The sequence below is a fragment of the Ascaphus truei genome, unplaced genomic scaffold (genome assembly GCF_040206685.1).
Source record: "Ascaphus truei isolate aAscTru1 unplaced genomic scaffold, aAscTru1.hap1 HAP1_SCAFFOLD_1300, whole genome shotgun sequence".
Lineage (NCBI taxonomy): Eukaryota > Metazoa > Chordata > Amphibia > Anura > Ascaphidae > Ascaphus > Ascaphus truei.
The window spans coordinates 45,354-62,558 of NW_027454176.1; the positions used below are offsets into that span (position 1 = coordinate 45,354).

At 57.7% G+C, this 17,205-nt stretch overlaps 1 protein-coding gene across 1 annotated transcript; it reads left to right on the forward strand.

Annotated features, from left to right (window-relative positions):
* Positions 1-1,674: 1,674 nt before the first annotated feature.
* Positions 1,675-16,837, forward strand: LOC142475644 (transforming protein RhoA-like). Its single transcript, XM_075581417.1, has 5 exons — positions 1,675-1,829; positions 11,219-11,376; positions 11,658-11,778; positions 12,910-13,040; positions 16,325-16,837. Exons 2-5 carry the CDS (start codon positions 11,221-11,223, stop codon positions 16,496-16,498), a joined length of 582 nt encoding a protein of 193 aa, XP_075437532.1. The 5' UTR covers positions 1,675-1,829; positions 11,219-11,220; the 3' UTR covers positions 16,499-16,837.
* Positions 16,838-17,205: the final 368 nt, after the last annotated feature.

Genomic DNA, 17,205 nt, shown 5'->3' on the forward strand with positions numbered 1-17,205 from the left:
TCACGTGTATTGTAAAGAGCCCCTGCCCTGAAGAGCTTACAATCTAAGGGGGGGGGTGTTTATCTACAGAACCCTGGTTTAAAACCAAAGCTGGCGTGTGCGAGCCAAGCTTTCAAAAATGGTGGTTGGTGCCCGAGCAGGCAAGTGAATTCCTGCAGCAATCGTGCCATAGACTTCAATAGAAAAGCGTAGCCTGTGACACGCGAACGCGATGACTATGGACATAGTGACCAGGCAGCCTGGGTTTCAGGCACATAGTGACTGGGCAGCCTGGGTTTCAGGGACATAGTGACCGGGCAGCCCGGGTTTCAGGGACATAGTGACCGGGCAGCCTGGGTTTCAGGGACATAGTGACCGGGCAGCCTGGGTTTCAGGGACATAGTGACCGGGCAGCCCGGGTTTCAGGGACATAGTGACCGGGCAGCCTGGGTTTCAGGGACATAGTGACCGGGCAGCCCAGGTTTCAGGGACATAGTGACCGGGCAGCCCGGGTTTCAGGGACATAGTGACTGTGACCGGGCCGCCCGGGTTTCAGGCACATAGTGACTGGGCAGCCTGGGTTTCAGGGACATAGTGACTGGGCAGCCTGGGTTTCAGGGACATAGTGACCGGGCAGCCTGGGTTTCAGGGACATAGTGACCGGGCCGCCCGGGTTTCAGGGACATAGTGACCGGGCAGCCCGGGTTTCAGGGACATAGTGACCGGGCAGCCCAGGTTTCAGGGACATAGTGACTGTGACCGGGCCGCCCGGGTTTCAGGGACGTAGTGACCGGGCAGCCCGGGTTTCAGGGACGTAGTGACCGGGCAGCCCAGGTTTCAGGGACATAGTGACCGGGTTTCAGGGACGTAGTGACCGTGCCGCCCGGGTTTCAGGGACGTAGTGACCGTGCCGCCTGGGTTTCAGGGACGTAGTGACCGGGCAGCCCAGGTTTCAGGGACATAGTGACTGTGACCGGGCAGCCTGGGTTTCAGGGACATAGTGACCGGGCAGCCCGGGTTTCAGGGACGTAGTGACCGTGCCGCCCGGGTTTCAGGGACGTAGTGACCGGGCCGCCCGGGTTTCAGGGACGTAGTGACCGGGCCGCCCGGGTTTCAGGGACATAGTGACCGGGCCGCCCGGGTTTCAGGGACATAGTGACCGGGCCGCCCGGGTTTCAGGGACATAGTGACCGGGCCGCCCGGGTTTCAGGGACATAGTGACCGGGCCGCCCGGGTTTCAGGGACATAGTGACCGGGCAGCCCGGGTTTCAGGCCTGGTTGCAGACATGGTGAGGGAGGGCAGGGGATAGCTGCCATTCACTTCCAGCACGTCCAAAGTCACGCCCCACAATGCCTTGCTGCTGCTGTGTGGGTGCTAAGCATTGTGCAAACCGCTCCCGCCTGGCTTGCGTCCGGCATTGCGTGTGAGTGAGCCCCTCAGGCCCCTCCTGCTGGGAAACAGCGCTATATCCAAGCTAACATTACATCACAGCCAAACTATGACGTCACCAATACCTCACATTCTTAAGCCGGGCCTGAGTGGTTAGCTTTCTTTGCCTCCCAGCGGTTGGCTGCACGTCGATGTCAATCAAACCCAGCGCCCCGCCTTCCTGCACATACGCCCAGTTTTGCCCCGCCCTAGCTCCCGTGCACGCGCACTTCTCAACCCGCCCCCTTCTCTTCCTCAACACCCTATTGGTCACCGCGGCTTTCAATCGCCGGCAGCCGCCCAACGCTATTGGCTGCCCGTGGCGCGGTGACGTCAGCGCACCGGGGAGAGGCGGAGCTGGGAGTGAGAGCGGAGAGCGGCGGCCGGATCTCGGGAGAGGGAGAGAGCGGAGGCACGGACGGTAAGCAGCGGCCGCCCGTGCGTTATTCCTCGGGTTACACCGCTCGCTGCGCGTTATTAGCGGGGGCGGCCCCTCCGAGCGCGCCCCCCTCAGGGAGCGGCCGCCTGCGCGCTCCCGTTTGCGGCCGGGATGCGGCTCGCTTCCTGATTGGGTGAAGGGGAAGCGCGCGCCGGTGACGTTGGAGGAGGGGTGTGCGCGCTCGCGGTTACCGGGGAGTTTCCCGCCCGAGGCGCGTGCACATTGCCAGGCGCTTGTAATAAAGGAGTGTCAGCTCCGGGGCCCAGGTTAGCGCTCTGTGCGCAGATTCCGGCGCACGGCCCCTGCGCTGCAGAGCTGACACTCTAACCCGTCACGCTGTATCCCGTGCGTCCGGCAGCCCCACGCAGCAGTGAAGGGGTTAATAATCCCAACTGGGATCGGCGGGGGGGGGTCCTGTGCGATGTGACGTCACTAATACATGTATACAGGCGGCTTTCCAAGGGGTGACGTCACTAATACATGTATACAGGGGGCTTTCCAAGGGGTGACGTCACTAATACATGTATACAGGCAGTCCTCGCTTTACAACGAATGGCTTATCCAACGCTGTGCAATGCATACCTATATTCATTTTTACAACGCCAAAATGGCTTATCCAACGCTGTTACGGCGCTTTGCAACGATGTGTATGTGTGTGTGTGGGTGTATATATATATATACACATTCACATAAACAACGTTGCAAAGCTTCGTAAGAGCGTATATATATATATATATATTATATTATACTATATTATGTTATACTATATTATTTATTATGTTATATTAGATATATAATACAGTTTATACACTATATAATTTGTGTGTGCTGCATATCTTATTGCCGGCATAAAATATTTGGTGTATTTTAGTGTTAAAAATGCCTTCAGGAACGAAGCCTTTCATTTAAACAGTGTTCCTGCGGGAAATGTGTTTCGCTTTACAACGTTTCGCTATCCGACGCCATTTTGAGTAACGCATTGTGTCGGATAACCGAGGGCTGTCTGTACAGGCGGCTTTCCAAGGGGTGAAGTCACTAATACATGTATACAGGGGGCTTTCCAAGGGATCATATCAAGAAAACACACACACGTTGGGAGCAGGTCACGCGCGTTATATACTGTCCTGCTGCATGCATTGAGACATTAGTATAGGTAAGAGCTTACACAAGCATTAATAACACCTGTGGGGAGATATATATATATATTGGCGCCTATATACACTGATTGTATAAAAAGTGCTGTATATGTGCCTAGTAACGCCGCCACCGTGTGTGGAAATATATAAGTACTCAAGTGATGAAAAGAAGGAATATAATAATACACAAAGTATGGCATTAATTACAGCATAGGCGGCCATACAGGTGTGTGACAACCGCCACAATGGGACATAGACAAAGAATCGACACACATTTAAATGAACAAGTACATTTTGGTGAGTACTGTTGTACTCGGCTGCCTGAGCAGGTGCCCCGGCCGCCCCGGTTAGTGCCCTGGTACACAGGTCCACGCCAGGTTGGCTGGTGCCCGCTGTGTGTAACCGGTGGAAGGTCGGCTTCGCTGGCAGGTGCTATGTTCCTGGTGTACAGATTGGTACACCTGCAGAAGAGATGCGCGGTGTTCTTACCGGTGGGAGGACGCAGGGATCCAGAGAATTGTCCTGTCCGTGCAGAACAATGTATATATCTGTATGATGCTGGGCTTCACGCCTGCGCAGGAATTCCTCGCGTGTGCCAATAATTAGTATGAGTTTCCCCATAACCTGGGGATACAATGCGACGGATGCAGGGAGCGAGTGGGACCCCTTTCCAGGGTGGTGTTGGGTACACGCCTGCCTATGTCATCTCGTGCACACCCAGAAGACACATTAATACAAGTATACGTTTACCATGTGTAATACTCATTCCTCACTGCACTGGTGCTCAACGCCAGCTCTCACATGCACCCGGCAGGTCAGAATATCCCTTCTCCAGCACAGGTGGCTGGCAGTCTCTGCTTCAGCACAGGTGGCTGGCAGTCTCTGCTTCAGCACAGGTGGCTGGCAGTCTCTGCTTCAGCACAGGTGGCTGGCAGTCTCTGCTTCAGCACAGGTGGCTGGCAGTCTCTGCTTCAGCACAGGTGGCTGGCAGTCTCTGCTTCAGCACAGGTGGCTGTCTTCACTGAGCCACCTGTGCTGAAGCTGGGATATCCTTTAAAACCTGACCTGTTGGGAGGAGGGGGGGTCTTGAGAATTGGAGATGAGCACCCTGCCTTATTACACTACTTGCTAGCAAGCCAACATGCTGCGAAATAAGCCAGGCCTGAGCACAGTGTGGCACTGCAGGAGGTTACACCTTCACATAAGCCAGGCCTGAGCACAGTGTGGCACTGCAGGAGGTTACACCTTCACATAAGCCAGGCCTGAGCACAGTGTGGCACTGCAGGAGGTTACACCTTCACATAAGCCAGGCCTGAGCACAGTGTGGCACTGCAGGAGGGTGACCCTGTGCTGGGGGAGGAGGTTACACCTTCACATAAGCCAGGCCTGAGCACAGTGTGGCACCGCAGGAGGGTGACCCTGTGCTGGGGGAGGTTACACCTTCACATAAGCCAGGCCTGAGCACAGTGTGGCACTGCAGGAGGTTACACCTTCACATAAGCCAGGCCTGAGCACAGTGTGGCACTGCAGGAGGTTACATCTTCACATAAGCCAGGCCTGAGCACAGTGTGGCACTGCAGGAGGTTACACCTTCACATAAGCCAGGCCTGAGCACAGTGTGGCACTGCAGGAGGTTACACCTTCACATAAGCCAGGCCTGAGCACAGTGTGGCACTGTAGGAGGTTACACCTTCACATAAGCCAGGCCTGAGCACAGTGTGGCACTGCTTGAGGTTACACTTACACATAAGCCAGGCCTGAGCACAGTGTGGCACTGCAGGAGGTTACACCTTCACATAAGCCAGGCCTGAGCACAGTGTGGCACTGCAGGAGGGTGACCCTGTGCTGGGGGAGGAGGTTACACCTTCACATAAGCCAGGCCTGAGCACAGTGTGGCACTGCAGGAGGTTACACCTTCACATAAGCCAGGCCTGAGCACAGTGTGGCACTGCAGGAGGTTACACCTTCACATAAGCCAGGCCTGAGCACAGTGTGGCACTGCAGGAGGTTACACCTTCACATAAGCCAGGCCTGAGCACAGTGTGGCACTGCAGGAGGTTACACCTTCACATAAGCCAGGCCTGAGCACAGTGTGGCACTGCAGGAGGTTACACCTTCACATAAGCCAGGCCTGAGCACAGTGTGGCACTGCAGGAGGTTACACTTTCACATAAGCCAGGCCTGAGCACAGTGTGGCACCGCAGGAGGGTGACCCTGTGCTGGGGGAGGTTACACCTTCACATAAGCCAGGCTTGAGCACAGTGTGGCACTGCAGGAGGTTACACCTTCACATAAGCCAGGCCTGAGCACAGTGTGGCACTGCAGGAGGTTACACCTTCACATAAGCCAGGCCTGAGCACAGTGTGGCACTGCAGGAGGTTACACCTTCACATAAGCCAGGAGAACATTGTCTTGTCCTGCGTCAGGCTACACATGGCTCCCCTGTTTCCTGCGCTGCCTCCTGATGTTTGTGTCGGCCTCAGGCCAGGAAGGGTGGGGAGGAAGCCAGCTCATTTGTACTGTAACCGATGTGGTTACAGTGAGGGGAACACACCGCTTCTGCAATACCACGGAGAGGGCACAGTGAGGGGTACACACCGCTTCTGCAATACCACGGAGAGGGCACAGTGAGGGGTACACACCGCTTCTGCAATACCACGGAGAGGGCACAGTGAGGGGTACACACCGCTTCTGCAATACCACGGAGAGGGCACAGTGAGGGGTACACACCGCTTCTGCAATACCACGGAGAGGGCACAGTGAGGGGTACACACCGCTTCTGCAATACCACGGAGAGGGCACAGTGAGGGGTACACACCGCTTCTGCAATACCACGGAGAGGGCACAGTGAGGGGTACACCCCGCTTCTGCAATACCACGGAGAGGGCACAGTGAGGGGTACACACCGCTTCTGCAATACCACGGAGAGGGCACAGTGAGGGGAACACACCGCTTCTGCAATACCACGGAGAGGGCACAGTGAGGGGTACACCCCGCTTCTGCAATACCACGGAGAGGGCACAGTGAGGGGTACACACCGCTTCTGCAATACCACGGAGAGGGCACAGTGAGGGGTACACACCGCTTCTGCAATACCACGGAGAGGGCACAGTGAGGGGTACACACCGCTTCTGCAATACCACAGAGAGGGCACAGTGAGGGGTACACACCGCTTGTGCAATACCACGGAGAGGGCACAGTGAGGGGTACACACCGCTTCTGCAATACCACGGAGAGGGCACAGTGAGGGGAACACACCGCTTCTGCAATACCACGGAGAGGGCACAGTGAGGGGTACACACCGCTTCTGCAATACCACGGAGAGGGCACAGTGAGGGGTACACACCGCTTCTGCAATACCACGGAGAGGGCACAGTGAGGGGTACACACCGCTTCTGCAATACCACGGAGAGGGCACAGTGAGGGGTACACACCGCTTCTGCAATACCACAGAGAGGGCACAGTGAGGGGTACACACCGCTTCTGCAATACCACGGAGAGGGCACAGTGAGGGGTACACACCGCTTCTGCAATACCACAGAGAGGGCACAGTGAGGGGTACACACCGCTTCTGCAATACCACGGAGAGGGCACAGTGAGGGGTACACACCGCTTCTGCAATACCACGGAGAGGGCACAGTGAGGGGTACACCCCGCTTCTGCAATACCACGGAGAGGGCACAGTGAGAGGTACACCCCGCTTCTGCAATACCACGGAGAGGGCACAGTGAGGGGTACACACCGCTTCTGCAATACCACGGAGAGGGCACAGTGAGGGGTACACACCGCTTGTGCAATACCACGGAGAGGGCACAGTGAGGGGTACACACCGCTTCTGCAATACCACGGAGAGGGCACAGTGAGGGGTACACACCGCTTCTGCAATACCACGGAGAGGGCACAGTGAGGGGTACACACCGCTTCTGCAATACCACGGAGAGGGCACAGTGAGGGGTACACACCGCTTCTGCAATACCACGGAGAGGGCACAGTGAGGGGTACACACCGCTTCTGCAATACCACGGAGAGGGCACAGTGAGGGGTACACCCCGCTTCTGCAATACCACGGAGAGGGCACAGTGAGGGGTACACACCGCTTCTGCAATACCACGGAGAGGGCACAGTGAGGGGTACACACCGCTTCTGCAATACCACGGAGAGGGCACAGTGAGGGGTACACCCCGCTTCTGCAATACCACGGAGAGGGCACAGTGAGGGGTACACACCGCTTCTGCAATACCACGGAGAGGGCACAGTGAGGGGTACACACCGCTTCTGCAATACCACGGAGAGGGCACAGTGAGGGGTACACACCGCTTCTGCAATACCACGGAGAGGGCACAGTGAGGGGTACACACCGCTTCTGCAATACCACGGAGAGGGCACAGTGAGGGGTACACACCGCTTCTGCAATACCACGGAGAGGGCACAGTGAGGGGTACACACCGCTTCTGCAATACCACGGAGAGGGCACAGTGAGGGGTACACACCGCTTCTGCAATACCACGGAGAGGGCACAGTGAGGGGTACACACCGCTTCTGCAATACCACGGAGAGGGCACAGTGAGGGGTACACACCGCTTCTGCAATACCACGGAGAGGGCACAGTGAGGGGTACACACCGCTTCTGCAATACCACGGAGAGGGCACAGTGAGGGGTACACACCGCTTCTGCAATACCACGGAGAGGGCACAGTGAGGGGTACACACCGCTTCTGCAATACCACGGATAATTAGGGGAGCGCCTCTGGGTGTAAGTGTGTGGATGCCAGAACAGGCACATAAGTTTGGGGTGATAGAAATGCCACCGCACTGTTTGGAGGTCGGAGTATCCTCGCCCGCCCCCCGAGACATACAACTTACCACCCTGCAAGTGCAGGGAATGGGGGGGCTGCAGATGTAGGGGCGGCGTAACAACCTGATCTTGGGGAAAGCGACATTCATTTGTAGGTAGCGATGCCTTTTATTGTGAAAAAATGAAAGCTTCTACACGTGTATAATTGGTGCGCAGGCTTCCGGCGTGTGCAGTAAGGGTTTGTGTGACACATACATGTGTGAGGGGCACATCCCAGCCTCACTTCCTGCATGTGAAGTAAGGGTTTGTGTGACACATACATGTGTGAGGGGCACATCCCAGCCTCACTTCCTGCATGTGCAGTAAGGGTTTGTGTGACACATACATGTGTGAGGGGCACATCCCAGCCTCACGTCCTGCATGTGCAGTAAGGGTTTGTGTGACACATACATGTGTGAGGGGCACATCCCAGCCTCACTTCCTGCATGTGCAGTAAGGGTTTGTGTGACACATACATGTGTGAGGGGCACATCCCAGCCTCACTTCCTGCATGTGCAGTAAGGGTTTGTGTGACACATACATGTGTGAGGGGCACATCCCAGCCTCACTTCCTGCGTGTGCAGTAAGGGTTTGTGTGACACATACATGTGTGAGGGGCACATCCCAGCCTCACTTCCTGCGTGTGCAGTAAGGGTTTGTGTGACACATACATGTGTGAGGGGCACATCCCAGCCTCACTTCCTGCGTGTGCAGTAAGGGTTTGTGTGACACATACATGTGTGAGGGGCACATCCCAGCCTCACTTCCTGCGTGTGAAGTAAGGGTTTGTGTGACACATACATGTGTGAGGGGCACATCCCAGCCTCACTTCCTGCGTGTGCAGTAAGGGTTTGTGTGACACATACATGTGTGAGGGGCACATCCCAGCCTCACGTCCTGCATGTGCAGTAAGGGTTTGTGTGACACATACATGTGTGAGGGGCACATCCCAGCCTCGCTTCCTGCATGTGCAGTAAGGGTTTGTGTGACACATACATGTGTGAGGGGCACATCCCAGCCTCGCTTCCTGCATGTGAAGTAAGGGTTTGTGTGACACATACATGTGTGAGGGGCACATCCCAGCCTCGCTTCCTGCATGTGCAGTAAGGGTTTGTGTGACACATACATGTGTGAGGGGCACATCCCAGCCTCGCTTCCTGCATGTGAAGTAAGGGTTTGTGTGACACATACATGTGTGAGGGGCACATCCCAGCCTCGCTTCCTGCATGTGCAGTAAGGGTTTGTGTGACACATACATGTGTGAGGGGCACATCCCAGCCTCGCTTCCTGCATGTGCAGTAAGGGTTTGTGTGACACATACATGTGTGAGGGGCACATCCCAGCCTCGCTTCCTGCATGTGAAGTAAGGGTTTGTGTGACACATACATGTGTGAGGGGCACATCCCAGCCTCACTTCCTGCATGTGCAGTAAGGGTTTGTGTGACACATACATGTGTGAGGGGAACATCCCAGCCTCACTTCCTGCGTGTGCAGTAAGGGTTTGTGTGACACATACATGTGTGAGGGGCACATCCCAGCCTCACTTCCTGCGTGTGCAGTAAGGGTTTGTGTGACACATACATGTGTGAGGGGCACATCCCAGCCTCACTTCCTGCATGTGCAGTAAGGGTTTGTGTGACACATACATGTGTGAGGGGCACATCCCAGCCTCACTTCCTGCATGTGCAGTAAGGGTTTGTGTGACACATACATGTGTGAGGGGCACATCCCAGCCTCACTTCCTGCATGTGCAGTAAGGGCTTGTGTGACACATACATGTGTGAGGGGCACATCCCAGCCTCACTTCCTGCATGTGCAGTAAGGGTTTGTGTGACACATACATGTGTGAGGGGCACATCCCAGCCTCACTTCCTGCATGTGCAGTAAGGGTTTGTGTGACACATACATGTGTGAGGGGCACATCCCAGCCTCACTTCCTGCATGTGCAGTAAGGGTTTGTGTGACACATACATGTGTGAGGGGCACATCCCAGCCTCACTTCCTGCATGTGCAGTAAGGGTTTGTGTGACACATACATGTGTGAGGGGCACATCCCAGCCTCACTTCCTGCATGTGCAGTAAGGGTTTGTGTGACACATACATGTGTGAGGGGCACATCCCAGCCTCACTTCCTGCATGTGCAGTAAGGGTTTGTGTGACACATACATGTGTGAGGGGCACATCCCAGCCTCACTTCCTGCATGTGCAGTAAGGGTTTGTGTGACACATACATGTGTGAGGGGCACATCCCAGCCTCACTTCCTGCATGTGCAGTAAGGGTTTGTGTGACACATACATGTGTGAGGGGCACATCCCAGCCTCACTTCCTGCGTGTGCAGTAAGGGTTTGTGTGACACATACATGTGTGAGGGGCACATCCCAGCCTCACTTCCTGCGTGTGCAGTAAGGGTTTGTGTGACACATACATGTGTGAGGGGCACATCCCAGCCTCACTTCCTGCGTGTGCAGTAAGGGTTTGTGTGACACATACATGTGTGAGGGGCACATCCCAGCCTCACTTCCTGCATGTGCAGTAAGGGTTTGTGTGACACATACATGTGTGAGGGGCACATCCCAGCCTCACGTCCTGCATGTGCAGTAAGGGTTTGTGTGACACATACATGTGTGAGGGGCACATCCCAGCCTCACGTCCTGCATGTGCAGTAAGGGTTTGTGTGACACATACATGTGTGAGGGGCACATCCCAGCCTCACTTCCTGCATGTGCAGTAAGGGTTTGTGTGACACATACATGTGTGAGGGGCACATCCCAGCCTCACTTCCTGCGTGTGCAGTAAGGGTTTGTGTGACACATACATGTGTGAGGGGCACATCCCAGCCTCACTTCCTGCGTGTGCAGTAAGGGTTTGTGTGACACATACACGTGTGAGGGGCACATCCCAGCCTCACTTCCTGCGTGTGCAGTAAGGGTTTGTGTGACACATACACGTGTGAGGGGCACATCCCAGCCTCACTTCCTGCATGTGCAGTAAGGGTTTGTGTGACACATACACGTGTGAGGGGCACATCCCAGCCTCACTTCCTGCATGTGCAGTAAGGGTTTGTGTGACACATACATGTGTGAGGGGCACATCCCAGCCTCACTTCCTGCATGTGCAGTAAGGGTTTGTGTGACACATACACGTGTGAGGGGCACATCCCAGCCTCACTTCCTGCATGTGAAGTAAGGGTTTGTGTGACACATACACGTGTGAGGGGCACATCCCAGCCTCACTTCCTGCATGTGCAGTAAGGGTTTGTGTGACACATACACGTGTGAGGGGCACATCCCAGCCTCACTTCCTGCATGTGCAGTAAGGGTTTGTGTGACACATACATGTGTGAGGGGCACATCAGGACGTCCCGACCTGACCCTGAGATTCTACCTGCTCTTCTCCACAGAAATGGCTGCCATACGCAAAAAGCTTGTGATCGTTGGGGATGGAGCCTGTGGCAAGACCTGCCTGCTCATCGTCTTCAGCAAGGACCAGTTCCCGGAGGTGTACGTGCCGACGGTGTTTGAGAACTATGTGGCGGACATAGAAGTGGATTCTAAACAGGTTCGCGTCAGAGGGTTCCCGGGCAGCGCCTCCGGGGAGGGACAGAGGGTTTCCGGGCGGTGTCTCCGGGGAGGGACAGAGGGTTCCCGGGCGGCGTCTCAGGGGAGGGACAGAGGGTTCCCGGGCGGCGTCTCAGGGGAGGGACAGAGGGTTCCCGGGCGGCGTCTCTGGGGAGGGACAGAGGGTTCCCGGGCGGCGTCTCTGGGGAGGGACAGAGGGTTCCCGGGGGGGAGGGGGTGCCTGAGAGACGTGCTAATGCGTGCGCCTCTGGCTGTTTTCAGGTGGAGCTTGCGCTGTGGGACACCGCTGGGCAGGAGGATTACGACCGCCTCAGGCCTCTCTCCTACCCCGACACAGACGTCATTCTCATGTGTTTCTCCATTGACAGCCCTGACAGCTTGGGTAACTAACACCGCGGCCGTGTCATGTCTGCCTGCGCTGCGGCTGCAGTGGCCCCTTCACCCTGCAGGTCTCTGGCACAGAGCGGGTTACTGGGTCACTTTTGCACCCTGCTAATATTGGGGAGTCCCCCTGGGGTTCCCCTCCGTTCCCCTATGTTAGTGCTGCAGGAGCATTGTGACGGGTCCATATTCCTGGTAACGCCCGCTCTCCGTAACGCGCGTTAATAAGAATGAGCGTGTCGCACGGTGAGTGCTTTCAGCGCGCCCGCTCTCCCTAACGCGCGTTAATAAGAATGAGTGCGTCGCACGGTGAGTGCTTTCAGCGCGCCCGCTCTCCGTAACGCGCGTTAATAAGAATGAGTGCGTCGCACGGTGAGTGCTTTCAGCGCGCCCGCTCTCCGTAACGCGCGTTAATAAGAATGAGCGCGTCGCACGGTGAGCGCTTTCAGCGCGCCCGCTCGCCGTAACGCGCGTTAATAAGAATGAGCGTGTCGCACGGTGAGTGCTTTCAGCGCGCCCGCTCTCCCTAACGCGCGTTAATAAGAATGAGTGTGTCGCACGGTGAGTGCTTTCAGCGCGCCCGCTCTCCGTAACGCGCGTTAATAAGAATGAGTGCGTCGCACGGTGAGTGCTTTCAGCGCGCCCGCTCTCCGTAACGCGCGTTAATAAGAATGAGCGCGTCGCACGGTGAGTGCTTTCAGCGCGCCCCGCTCTCCGTAACGCGCGTTAATAAGAATGAGCGCGTCGCACGGTGAGTGCTTTCAGCGCGCCCGCTCTCCGTAACGCGCGTTAATAAGAATGAGCGCGTCGCACGGTGAGTGCTTTCAGCGCGCCCGCTCTCCGTAACGCGCGTTAATAAGAATGAGTGTGTCGCACGGTGAGTGCTTTCAGCGCGCCCGCTCTCCCTAACGCGCGTTAATAAGAATGAGTGCGTCGCACGGTGAGTGCTTTCAGCGCGCCCCGCTCTCCGTAACGCGCGTTAATAAGAATGAGTGCGTCGCACGGTGAGTGCTTTCAGCGCGCCCGCTCTCCGTAACGCGCGTTAATAAGAATGAGTGCGTCGCACGGTGAGTGCTTTCAGCGCGCCCGCTCTGCGTGTCTTGCTCGGGGCTGACGTCCCGATCTCCCGCAGAGAACATTCCGGAGAAGTGGACCCCGGAGGTGAAACACTTCTGCCCCAATGTGCCCATTATCCTGGTCGGGAACAAGAAGGATCTGAGGAACGACGAGCAGACGCGCCGCGAACTGGCCAAGATGAAACAGGTTAGTGTGGGGGCGAGGGGTATGTGTCCCTGATGCCTGTGTATTAGGAGGGGGCGAGGGGTATGTGTCCCTGATGCCTGTGTATTAGGAGGGGGCGAGGGGTATGTGTCCCTGATGCCTGTGTATTAGGAGGGGGCGAGGGGTATGTGTCCCGATGCCTGTGTATTAGGAGGGGGCGAGGGGGTATGTGTCCCTGATGCCTGTGTATTAGGAGGGGGCGAGGGTATGTGTCCCTGATGCCTGTGTATTAGGAGGGGGCGAGGGTATGTGTCCCTGATGCCTGTGTATTAGGAGGGGGCGAGGGGTATGTGTCCCTGATGCCTGTGTATTAGGAGGGGGAGAGAGGTACGTGTCCCGATGCCTGTGTATTAGGAGGGGGCGAGGGTATGTGTCCCGATGCCTGTGTATTAGGAGGGGGCGAGGGGTATGTGTCCCTGATGCCTGTGTATTAGGAGGGGGCGAGGGGTATGTGTCCCTGATGCCTGTGTATTAGGAGGGGGCGAGGGGTATGTGTCCCGATGCCTGTGTATTAGGAGGGGGCGAGGGGTATGTGTCCCTGATGCCTGTGTATTAGGAGGGGGTGAGGGGTATGTGTCCCTGATGCCTGTGTATTAGGAGGGGGCGAGGGGTATGTGTCCCCGATGCCTGTGTATTAGGAGGGGGCGAGGGGTATGTGTCCCCGATGCTGTGTATTAGGAGGGGGCGAGGGGTATGTGTCCCCGATGCCTGTGTATTAGGAGGGGGCGAGGGGTATGTGTCCCTGATGCCTGTGTATTAGGAGGGGGCGAGGGGTATGTGTCCCCGATGCCTGTGTATTAGGAGGGGGTGAGAGGTACGTGTCGCTGATGCCTGTGTATTAGGAGGGGGGAGGTGCGTGTTTCTGATGCCTGTGTATTAGGAGGGGGGAGGTGCGTGTTTCTGATGCCTGTGTATTAGGAGGGGGGAGGTGCGTGTCCCCTGGTGCCTGTGTATTGGAGGAGGGAGGTGCGTGTCCCCTGGTGCCTGTGTATTGGGAGGGGGGAGGTGTGTGTTTCTGATGCCTGTGTATTAGGAGGGGGGAGGTGCGTGTCCCCTGGTGCCTGTGTATTGGGAGGAGGGAGGTGCGTGTCCCCTGGTGCCTGTGTATTGGGAGGGGGGAGGTGTGTGTTTCTGATGCCTGTGTATTAGGAGGGGGGAGGTGCGTGTCCCCTGATGCCTGTGTATTGGGAGGGGGGAGGTGCGTGTTTCTGATGCCTGTGTATTAGGAGGGGGGAGGTGCGTGTCCCCTAGTGCCTGTGTATTGGGAGGGGGGAGGTGCGTGTCCCCTGATGCCTGTGTATTAGGAGGGGGGAGGTGCGTGTTCCTGACGCCTGTGTATTAGGAGGGGGGAGGTGCGTGTCCCCTGGTGCCTGTGTATTAGGAGGGGGGAGGTGCGTGTTCCTGACGCCTGTGTATTAGGAGGGGGGAGGTGCGTGTTCCTGACGCCTGTGTATTAGGAGGGGGGAGGTGCGTGTTCCTGACGCCTGTGTATTAGGAGGGGGGGAGGTGCGTGTTCCTGACACCTGTGTATTAGGAGGGGGGAGGTGCGTGTCCCCTGATGCCTGTGTATTAGGAGGGGGGAGGTGCGTGTTCCTGACGCCTGTGTATTAGGAGGGGGGAGGTGCGTGTTCCTGACGCCTGTGTATTAGGAGGGGGAGGTGCGTGTTCCTGACGCCTGTGTATTAAGAGGGGGAGGTGCGTGTTCCTGACGCCTGTGTATTAGGAGGGGGGAGGTGCGTGTTCCTGACGCCTGTGTATTAGGAGGGGGGAGGTGCGTGTCCCCTGATGCCTGTGTATTAGGAGGGGGGAGGTGCGTGTTCCTGACGCCTGTGTATTAGGAGGGGGGAGGTGCGTGTTCCTGACGCCTGTGTATTAGGAGGGGGAGGTGCGTGTTCCTGACGCCTGTGTATTAAGAGGGGGAGGTGCGTGTTCCTGACGCCTGTGTATTAGGAGGGGGGAGGTGCGTGTCCTGATGCCTGTGTATTAGGAGGGGGGAGGTGCGTGTTCCTGACGCCTGTGTATTAGGAGGGGGGAGGTGCGTGTTCCTGACGCCTGTGTATTAGGAGGGGGGAGGTGCGTGTTCCTGACGCCTGTGTATTAGGAGGGGGGAGGTGCGTGTTCCTGACGCCTGTGTATTAGGAGGGGGGAGGTGCGTGTTCCTGACGCCTGTGTATTAGGAGGGGGGAGGTGTGTGTTCCTGACGCCTGTGTATTAGGAGGGGGAGGTGCGTGTTCCTGACGCCTGTGTATTAGAGGGGGGAGGTGCGTGTTCCTGACGCCTGTGTATTAGGAGGGGGGAGGTGCGTGTTCCTGACGCCTGTGTATTAGGAGGGGGGAGGTGCGTGTTCCTGACGCCTGTGTATTAGGAGGGGGGAGGTGCGTGTTCCTGACGCCTGTGTATTAGGAGGGGGGAGGTGCGTGTTCCTGACGCCTGTGTATTAGGAGGGGGGAGGTGCGTGTTCCTGGTGCCTGTGTATTAGGAGGGGGAGGTGCGTGTTCCTGTGTATTAGGAGGGGGAGGTGCGTGTTCCTGTGTATTAGGAGGGGGGAGGTGCGTGTTCCTGTGTATTAGGAGGGGGGGAGGTGCGTGTCCCTTTGTGCCTGTGTATTAGGAGGGGGGAGGTGCGTGTTCCTGACGCCTGTGTATTAGGAGGGGGGAGGTGCGTGTTCCTGTGTATTAGGAGGGGGGAGGTGCGTGTCCCCTGGTGCCTGTGTATTAGGAGGGGGGAGGTGCGTGTCCCCTGGTGCCTGTGTATTAGGAGGGGGGCGGTGCGTGTCCCCTGGTGCCTGTGTATTAGGAGGGGGGCGGTGCGTGTCCCCTGGTGCCTGTGTATTAGGAGGGGGGAGGTGCGTGTCCCCTGGTGCCTGTGTATTAGGAGGGGGGAGGTGCGTGTCCCCTGGTGCCTGTGTATTAGGAGGGGGGAGGTGCGTGTCCCCTGGTGCCTGTGTATTAGGAGGGGGGAGGTGCGTGTCCCCTGGTGCCTGTGTATTAGGAGGGGGGAGGTGCGTGTCCCCTGGTGCCTGTGTATTAGGAGGGGGGAGGTGCGTGTCCCTGGTGCCTGTGTATTAGGAGGGGGGGAGGTGCGTGTCCCCTGGTGCCTGTGTATTAGGAGGGGGGAGGTGCGTGTCCCCTGGTGCCTGTGTATTAGGAGGGGGGAGGTGCGTGTTGCTGACGCCTGTGTATTAGGAGGGGGGAGGTGCGTGTCCCCTGGTGCCTGTGTATTAGGAGGGGGGAGGTGCGTGTTGCTGACGGCGCCGTCTCACACAGGAGCCAGTGAAGCCGGACGAGGGCCGGGACATGGCTAACCGGATCAGCGCGTTCGGTTACCTCGAGTGCTCGGCCAAGACCAAGGACGGCGTGAGGGAAGTGTTTGAGATGGCGACGCGAGCCGCCCTGCAAGCCAAGCGCGGGCGCAAGAAGAATACGTGTGAGCTGCTGTGAGGAGGCCCGCGGCCCTCTCCCTGCTCCCCCCGTCCTTCCGAACGCCCCCCTGCAGCACCCGCTCTGCCCCTGCAGCACCCGCTCTGCCCCTGCAGCACCCCGCTCTGCCCGGCACAATGGGGGAGCTCGGGGTACGAGAGGACCCGCTGTGTGTATCCGAGGACTGTGAGGAGCGCGGGGGAGGCGCGCGGGGGAGGCGCGCAGGAGACCGGCGGCGTCTCTCTCCTGTCACCGTTACGCTGCATTGATCTGCGGGCTGGCAGCGGGGTGCAGACTGCAGCACAAGTTGGGGGGGGGGGGGGGTTACTTTGCTTCACAAAAATGGATCTTCCCATTCTATATTTATCTCAGAAGTTTGTATGTGTGGGGGGGGGGGGCACTGGCCACGGTATACAGGCGGGGGGGGGGGGCCCCACTGGCCACGGTATACAGGCGGGGGGGCGGCCCCACTGGCCACGGTATACAGGCGGGGGGGGCGGCCCCACTGGCCACGGTATACAGGCGGGGGGGGGGCCCACTGGCCACGGTATACAGGCGGGGGGGGGGGGGGCCCCACTGGCCACGGTATACAGGCGGGGGGGGCGGCCCCACTGGCCACGGTATACAGGCGGGGGGGGGGGCGGCCTGACACCATCTCTGGCAAGCGCTTCCCACCTGAACACCCCCGTACTTCCACGGACAGGCAGGGTTAAGCAATGCTCTGCAGG

What these genes read in the sequence shown, in the direction of transcription:
- LOC142475644 (XM_075581417.1), top strand. Translation starts at nt 11,221, where the DNA reads ATGGCTGCCATACGCAAAAAGCTTGTGATCGTTGGGGATGGAGCCTGT. An exon ending in TGACAGCCCTGACAGCTTGG is followed by an intron (nt 11,779 to 12,909) that starts GTAACTAACACC and finishes GATCTCCCGCAG; the next exon opens with AGAACATTCCGGAGAAGTGG. An exon ending in AACTGGCCAAGATGAAACAG is followed by an intron (nt 13,041 to 16,324) that starts GTTAGTGTGGGG and finishes CGTCTCACACAG; the next exon opens with GAGCCAGTGAAGCCGGACGA.